General features: G+C 29.9%; 1 protein-coding gene across 1 annotated transcript; it reads right to left on the minus strand.

The window, feature by feature from the left end:
- Positions 1-812: 812 nt before the first annotated feature.
- Positions 813-5,734, minus strand: LOC126657437 (protein NRT1/ PTR FAMILY 4.2). Its single transcript, XM_050352125.2, has 5 exons — positions 5,637-5,734; positions 4,418-4,635; positions 3,195-3,599; positions 2,324-2,397; positions 813-1,582 (listed from the first exon to the last, which is right to left on the minus strand). The coding sequence occupies exons 1-5, from the start codon at positions 5,728-5,730 to the stop codon at positions 841-843; spliced, it is 1,533 nt and encodes a 510-aa protein (XP_050208082.1). The 5' UTR covers positions 5,731-5,734; the 3' UTR covers positions 813-840.
- Positions 5,735-8,783: the final 3,049 nt, after the last annotated feature.

The following is an 8,783-nucleotide window of genomic DNA, read 5'->3' on the forward strand; positions in this document are numbered from 1 at the left end:
GGCCATTACCGATTATTATGTTAAGAAGAAGAAGATGAAGAAGGGGTATAGTTGTCCTATTTATTGTTAAAACCAACCTATTTTAAATTATGAGGGATTTGTGAAAAGTTTTTTATTTTTTTGGGTGATTACTGCCATAATTAAAATTGTGAGGTAAAAACATAACAACATAGCACTTTTGAGGGAATTGTGTAAAAAATCCAAAACAATAAGGATCAACAAGCCCAATTTGGACACTCCAAGATTCATCATTAAATCTCCAACTCATAGACTAATATATAGTATTAATATTATAATTGGACTTGAAAGTTGTATGTTGGATTAATATCTTTTATTATAATAAAAGAATATCATGAATTAACAAAAGCAACTGGAAAAAAATCGAATCTAAAATTTCAGTGTTGAACTTTAAAAAGAATTTAATAATTTAATTTTAAAAAAATAAAAAAATTCAGCTTTTGCTTTCACACATGTGCTTAACAGAGAAAAATAGATCCCATATTTGCTTAGTTTGTTTCCATATTAGCAAAATAAATGATAATAATATGTGCAAATAATATATTTGCTAACGTATATATTATAAAATTATTTTTGGCTTTGTTAGTAGTATAATGATTGAAAAATGTTTTAATTTTTCATTCGGTACAATACAATATTAAAAAGTTGAAACACTAATTTAAATAAAATAAATATTCAGACACTAAAATGACATTAATTAATACAAGCTCAGAGACTATTTGTATAATTTTTACTTATTCTATGTTACCAAACAAAGGAATTAAAATCCATCCATCAGAAACTGCAAGCACAACCTGAAATTACAATATCTCAAAGCCAAAACTAATATCTCCTAGCCCAATAAATATAATTAAGAAAATTAAAGAAATTAAGAACACTAAGAATGGTATAAAAAAGATCCAAACGGGTATGATTCAAGTCATGTCCACCAAGCCATTGCTCACCAAATTTTGCACTAACATAATTAGTGATTGTAACCAGCACTGAACTAAGAAAGTACCCCATTGAAGTAGAGCACCAAGACAATGCTGTACATATACTTCTCATACTATCAGGCGCTTCTGAGTAGAAAAATTCAAGCATCCCACCAAGTGTTAGCATATCAGAAATCCCTAGTAAAAGATACTGCCACCCTAACCAAAACACGGACATTGTCGCACTGTCCGCCCCCGTTTTTCGCCTTTTAGCTTCGACTATTGCCGCCGCGGCCATGGCTCCTGATGCTAACACTAGCCCTAATCCAATTCTTTTAAGTGGGTGCAAAATGGAATGGGCACTATTGGAGACTTTTTTGGTGAATGTGTTTAGGAAATGTTCATATAAGGGTATGGATGCTAGCATGATTGTTAGAGGAAAAACTGTCATTGATTGAGTTGGGATTTGGAAATTGTTTAAATTTCTCTTCATTATGCTTCCTTGTTGCACTGAAAATGTGTGGAGTTGAGCTAGGCAACAATTCATCATTATTGTGCTAACAAATATTGGAAGTAGGCCAATGAATGTCTTTGTTTCCTCTACCTCTCTTTCACTTATTTTATCATCAATCAGTGCTTTGTCTAAGATCCTGCAATTTCATGCCATTATAACATTTAACTCACTATTAGTCTACCAAAAATATTAACAACATGAATGGTACGAATTTGTACCCTTTGTTTCAATTTAATATCAAAGTTTGATTAACATATCAGTTTCGATATAATATCAAAATTTGATCGATGTATCAGTCACCATCGGATATGACGACTCGATGAAACATATTCTACAATATCAATTTGGTCGGCATATCAGTCGCCAAGGTTAGGGTGTGCATTCGGTTGGAACTGAACCGAACTATTATTTTCAAAATTGAACCAACTAAATCTCTAAGAAATTACAATTTTTCACACCGTCAGTGCAATTATTTTTGTTCGGTTTGCACCAGAACTTAATTGAATTTATTTTTCATTTGAAACGAAACGAACCCAAAATGCCTAAAAAAAAGAAATATAATATCAAATGAAACGGAACCGAATGTCAATTCAGTTTGAATTTTCATTTTGGTTCATTTTTTGCACACCTCTACTTGACATGGCACTTTTCATAGCAACATTATTTCCACATATTGCTGCATCAACTTATTTTAATCTAAAAAAAATGAAGTTTTTTTATTTGAAATATAAATTAAATTTGATGGTGCCACTATGATAGGAATTGAAATTTTGATACCAAATCGAAACATAAGATACAAAGTTAGTAGCACTCAAGATTTTAACCCACCACAACAAAGATAAGCATGTACAATCTTAGAAAAAAGGTGAAATCTTACTTGAATTTGCTGGAGGAACTTCCAGTAACTCCAGTAGTAGAAGCTTTCCAATTACGAGCTGAAGAAGTGAAAACCTACATAACATATAATCCAGCAAAAGCATGAGAATTGTTTAATTTAGGGTAATAGATCAAGCCGGTACCTAAACTATCATTTTATTTCATTTTAATGATCAAACTTCGATCCGTTTAATTTTAATTATTAAACTCTGACTATATTTCAACAAAGGTTTTCCAGCCAAATTGCCGGTGTGACAGTCGGATTTTTCCACGTAGCAATAGTTTTTGCTTATTGTTTTGCTAATTATATATATTTCAATAATTTAGTGGGAGATCTTCGGCCAAATTATGTATACATATCAAATTTATAGACAAAAACAAATAACAATCCGGCTGCCACGTTGCATATTATTCTGAAAAACCTCTCATCAAAAGAAAAAATAATAAATAGCCAAATTAAAGTTTGGTCATCAAAATGCAAAAAATGCAATAGTTTGGGTACCCGAAATTAATTACCCCTAATAATATGAAGAGTTGATGTCATAAAAATTCACCAACTTTACACGTTATATTTTAATCACGCCTTTTAAAAATCGTCATTTTCATATACGAACTATCAATTTTTTTCAAACCCATACACCGTTCAAAAATCCAATGCAAATTGTTAATGCAACCGGATAGTGACATGTAATAACTAACCGGATTTTTGAACAGTGTATGGATTTGAGAAAAATTGATAGTTGGTGTATGAAAATGACGATTTTAAAATGGTACGGTTAAAATGACAAAACGTGTAAAGTTGGTGAATTTTTATGATATTATCCTAATACAAATAAGAAAATCTGATTGATGACGAATTTGCACATTTATACCTTAAAGATTCTTGCTATGGCACTTCCTTTAGGATGCTTAAACCTATAAATTGGAAACCCAAATGCAAAAATGGCAAGACCAACACTCAAAGCAGCAATTGAAATTTCAAAACTCAAATTCCAACCTTTATTCTCTTCAATCCAAATCATCACAGTTGAGGCTATAAGGCCTCCTGTGCACAGGCAAAAAAAGAACCAATTAAAATATGCAGAAATTGATCTCTGATTCCCATTGTCCAGCTGATCAGCGCCATGTGCAGGCAGTGATGCTTTGACTCCACCCACTCCTACAGCAATTGCATACAGCCCTCCGTAGAGAATAGCAGCCTGATAATGTGTAGACCTTCTGTTTGGTTCTGGTTGTAAGGGGTGATATAGAGCTTGAAATGTTAATACTATTAGTCCCTGTAATTCAAGATTTATTAATTAGCAAATAATTTACATAAACACAAATTTTCACCTTGAATATTTTTGGGGTTAGTGAACTATGGCCTTTATATAAAGGTTTAAATGCACCAAAAATCACCAACTTTCGCGTGTTTTTAGTATTTATACATAATTTTTTAATTTTGGCATATTTAACACGAACTTTCCATTTGTTTTTGCAATTAAGACCACGTGTGTTTTCCTTTGAAAAATAGTGTAATTTTAGATCCAAAACGGCGCCGTTTTACATCCAAAATGGTGCCGGTGTCCTTATTTGCAAAATTTTGAAAGTTTATGTACTTTTTTGCCAAAATTAAAAAATTATGTTAAATACCAAAAACACGCAAAAGTTGGTCATTTTTGGTGCATTTAAGCCTTATATAAAATGGTTATCCAATTATAAAACATTGCAAAACAGCTTTTGAAATTTTCTTTTTACAACCGGGATATAAAATATTACAAAACAGTTACCGATTACAACTATTTTATAAAACGGTTAACGAATTATAAATGTGGACAAGAAAAAGTTGCACAACAATGCAAAAAGTGGATAATCCCTTTTGAAAAAAATATTATATTTCAGTAATGGTTTTGTATAATAACTACATTTGGGTGACCATTTTATAAATTTTTATATTGATAATTATTTTGTGAAAACACAATAGTTAAATAATAATTTTACAATTTTTTTATAAATCGGTAATCATTTTATAAAAGGATACTAGTTGGTAACTGCAAAAATATTTAACCCCAAATAAACAACAATATTATTACCAAAAGCAATAAAATGGACATACCAGAAGCTCTATTACACAAAAGATAATGAAAGTCTTGAATCTTGTAAAGAAGGAATCACAGATAAATCCTCCAAAAATGGTAAGTAGAAAAGAAGTTCCCAAGAAATTGGTGACCATGTTTGCAGCTTCAGCAGTTGGGTAATGCATTGACTTTATAAAATATGTAACAAAATTTGTAGCATTTGATAAGAAAACCATATTCTCTAGTACTTCCACAACTGTTCACAGTATTCAATTTGAACAAAAATTAGGTTATATTAATTGCTGTATTAACAAAAACCAATGCATCATAAAAAGATCTAATTATGTACAGGTAATGGGAAAGCCATAAACTATTTTAAAGAATGAGCAAATTTACTAATTTAGTATCAAAAAAAATATAAACTAAGTGGTAATATATATTAAAATAAGTCTAACATGTGTGATTTTAAACTAATTAATTTAAAAATTTCAAAAAGTAATCAATTTATCACCATTTTGTGTTGAAGTGGGAAATCCCACATTGGTTGTGTGTGTGAATGGACATGTGTTTAAATATTAGTTGGGCACCTCTACTTGATAACAATTGGTTTTAAGATGGAATCTAACATGGTATCAAAGTCTTATCCATTCACACAATTTGAATTTGGCCCGGCCCACGTGAGTTGCACGTGAGGGGGGATTGGTTACTCGGCCCGGACATGCTACGCGTGAGGGGGAGTGTTGAAGTGGAAAATCCCACATTGGTTGTGTGTGTGAATGGACATGTGTTTAAATATTAGTTGGGCACCTCCACTTGATACCAATTGGTTTTAAGATGAAATCTAACATTTGTTCATAGGTTTTTGCCACTGTATACCGAATTTGAATGGATTCGGATTGGATTATCTCTACATACAAGTTCAAGTCTATTTTTAATTTAGTCTTTATTATCTCAATCCGTCTTAAAATTATATTTATACGGGGTTGTATCAAATGTTTTAAATCTATTTAAAAAATTTATTAAAAATAATAGTTTATGTCCGCCAGTAAAATAACCTTACCTAATGTGGATTCATGCTACGTAATAGTATTCAAATTCTTACCTAATATGGTTTTTAAATTTGATTGACCCAAAAACATATTTTTTTTGTTTACATGAAAAAAGTTCGAATCTAAACTTCCGTTCGAAGAAAGTATGATCCAACTATTTAAAACCTGATCGAACGAAAACACATAATTTTAAATTAACTTGCGTTACCGCAAGTGATGATAGCAGCTCTTGCTCCACCATGATTTCTAGGGTTTGCCTTGTGCCCTTTCCAATCCATATACTCCTCAACTTTTGAACCCATTTCAAGCGCCTATTTGCAAACAAACACAAGTATATATGACCAATTAAAATTTATGCATCAAAAACTGTAATGAAATGCACCATATAAATTACATTAGTTGTTTTAACATGAGCTTTCATACTCTTATTAAAAACATTTACTGTATATTTAGCTAGAACAAATTATTGGCCTTACCATGGTATACTAAATGAGTAAAGTTTCTCAACTATGCAACTTATAAAACAATAATTAGAAAGATTAAATAAATGAAAAAAATGGACATAAAATAAATTCTGTGGATTTTGATCTATAAAAGTTGACAAGAAGAATTCTAAGAGTAATTTTGCACTAAGAAATCCTCACATTTATGACTGCTTTATATGGTACTTTTGGGTATTGATCAACAAGTACTTAATGGTATCCTAAATCAACAAGATTTGCATGATTCTTGTATTTATTACCAAACCTTTAACTGAAGGAGAGACTGCATGAAATTTGGCATTTAAAGGACACAACATGATGGAAATCGCCTATAAAGCAATCATAAGACAATTATTTTAACCAATTCTTATTATTAATCGTGTTGATGGTCTGTTTGATTTAAATAAATTTTATTTAAAAATTAATTATTTTAGTAGGTTTGAATGTAATTTCAATATCCCAGTGAGGCCTGGCCAGTTGGCCAGGTCCTCTAAGTGCATTCCACTACAAAAATGTTTGCTTTTAGCGACGGATTTTTCCGTCGCTAAAAGCATGAAATCCGTCGGGAAAACGTTTCCCGACGGATTTCCCGACGGATTCAATCCGTCGGCAAAATCCTCGTCGCTAAATTTTTGGCGACGGACCAAAAAATTTGGCGACGGATTTTTCAGAAATTGCCGACGGATTTTAGCGACGGATTTAAATCCGTCGCTAATTACCGACGGATTTTAGCGACGGATTTAAATCCGTCACTAATTACCAAAAAATAAAAAAAAATTAAATCGTAAAATAAATTATTATTATTTAATCGGTCACACACCCGTCACACTCCGTCAACCTCCGTCCCCCACCCGTCCCCCGTCGCCCTCGGTTACCCATCCGTTGCCTCCATCACCCACTCGCAATTTTTACAAACTTCCCAGTAGGTCACCCATCCTTCCCACTGCACCCACTCATTGCTCTTTAACTTTGAAGTTCTCCCGCGCGTATCTCCACCTGAACCAGCTCAGCTTCTTGTTATATATATATGTATTTTTATATTTAAATGTAACTAAAAATGACAAATACTTCCTCCCACATTTTAATATAATTCTTTTTTATAATTAATCGTTATTTTAAATAATTATTAATGAATAAATAAATAACAATATTTTCAATATATATATTTATGTCATATTTAAATAATATTATATATAATTAAAAAAAAAATAATTATTTTTTCTTTAATAATTATTTTTCTAAATAATTTTTTGATAAAAAATTTATTTAATTTAATAATTTTTTTACGATTTTTTTTATTTTTTGGTAATTAGTGACAGATTTAAATCCGTCGCTAAAATCCGTCGGTAATTAGCGACGGATTTAAATCCGTCGCTAAAATCCGTCGCTAAAAACAGATTTTGCGACGGATTTGAAATCTGTCGCTAAATACATCAAAATAATTGGCGGGAGTGTTCCCGCCAACTTTAGCGACGGATTTTCCGTCGCTAAAGTTGGCGGGAACATTCCCGCCAATTTAAATGAATATTTAGCGACGGATTTCAAATCCGTCGCTAAATCCGTCGGTAAAAAAAAATTAGCGACGGATTTTGAATCCGTCGCTAAAATCCGTCGGTAAAATACAGTTTTTTAGTAGTGTTCTAAGGTCTCGGTATCGAGGCGCAGTGCTGCCATATTTAGGCGGATTTAACATACGGATAGATTATATCTAACAACTAACCTAAAATAGGACTATCTCTGTGAAAAAAAATGCAATTTCAATATATTCAGTATTTTTTTGTTTTTAAAGTATGTATTATTTTAATTGTGATACGTTTCAATAATTCACATTAGTTTTTATAGAGTTTCCATGTAGTTTCAATTTTTAAATATATATTTCGTTTACTACATTATTTCACTATTTTTCTTTACGTTATTATGTCTACATTTTAATTGTTCCATTTACATTTTATTTGATAATATCCTCAATATTTTGTATTATTTTTGATATGTGATTTTCACGAAGTTCCAGAGCATTTTAAATAAAAGACTAATTTGCTTTACATGCTATGCACGTGTGGTTCGTAACGTGATTTATTAATTAGTATATCAATTTATTATAACTATAACGATATAACTTGTTAATTTATATATTGCCCATATGTGTTTATTCCTGTGCCGAAATATTTTATTAGTTGGATTGAGTTTATTATAATAATTAAATTGATAATTCATTGGTTAATGCTTATATAAAATTCTTTGATTAATCTTTAAAAGTAATTCTTTCATATTGCATTTATATATTTTATTTAGGAATTATGACAAGACCATCCGATCAAACAATAACTAAATATTGATCATAAATAAAAATAGAATGATATGATTATAATGAATGTAATCCAACTCATAAAATATTTTTCAATTCAACAAAAAATCATTAATATTGATTTTAAATAATAATAATAAATTTAATCAAACTCATAAGATTTTTTCTAATTCAATAAAAATTCTTACTAATTTAATTTAAGTAAAATTACACTTACTACTACTTTAATTATTAATATAACTAATCAATAACATTAATAGTCTTAATCTAACTCATAAAGATATTTGATAATCGAACAAAAACTCTAATTAATTTAATTTTAATTATATATAAAATATATTGAAATAATAATAATAAAGTTAATTAATATAATAAATTATAAATAAATGTTATTGACGTCAATAATTTTAAAAATTAATAAATTAAACTATTATATTTATTTATAACAAAAATTCACACTAATTTAAAATTTATTATTAAGAAAATAAATTTATTTAATGTATAGTTTGAATAATTATATTACGGACCATGCATGTAGCACATAATGTGAAATTAGTATTTAATGAAA

This window comes from Mercurialis annua, linkage group LG7 (assembly GCF_937616625.2).
Source record: "Mercurialis annua linkage group LG7, ddMerAnnu1.2, whole genome shotgun sequence".
Taxonomy (NCBI): domain Eukaryota; kingdom Viridiplantae; phylum Streptophyta; class Magnoliopsida; order Malpighiales; family Euphorbiaceae; genus Mercurialis; species Mercurialis annua.

Coding starts and splice junctions, on each gene's coding strand:
- LOC126657437 (XM_050352125.2), bottom strand. CDS start 5,730: ATGGGTTCAAAAGTTGAGGAGTATATGGATTGGAAAGGGCACAAGGCA. Junction 4,636..5,636: donor AGCTGCTATCATCACTTGCG/GTAACGCAAGTT, acceptor TACTGTGAACAG/TTGTGGAAGTACTAGAGAAT. Junction 2,398..3,194: donor CCATAGCAAGAATCTTTAAG/GTATAAATGTGC, acceptor TATGTTATGTAG/GTTTTCACTTCTTCAGCTCG.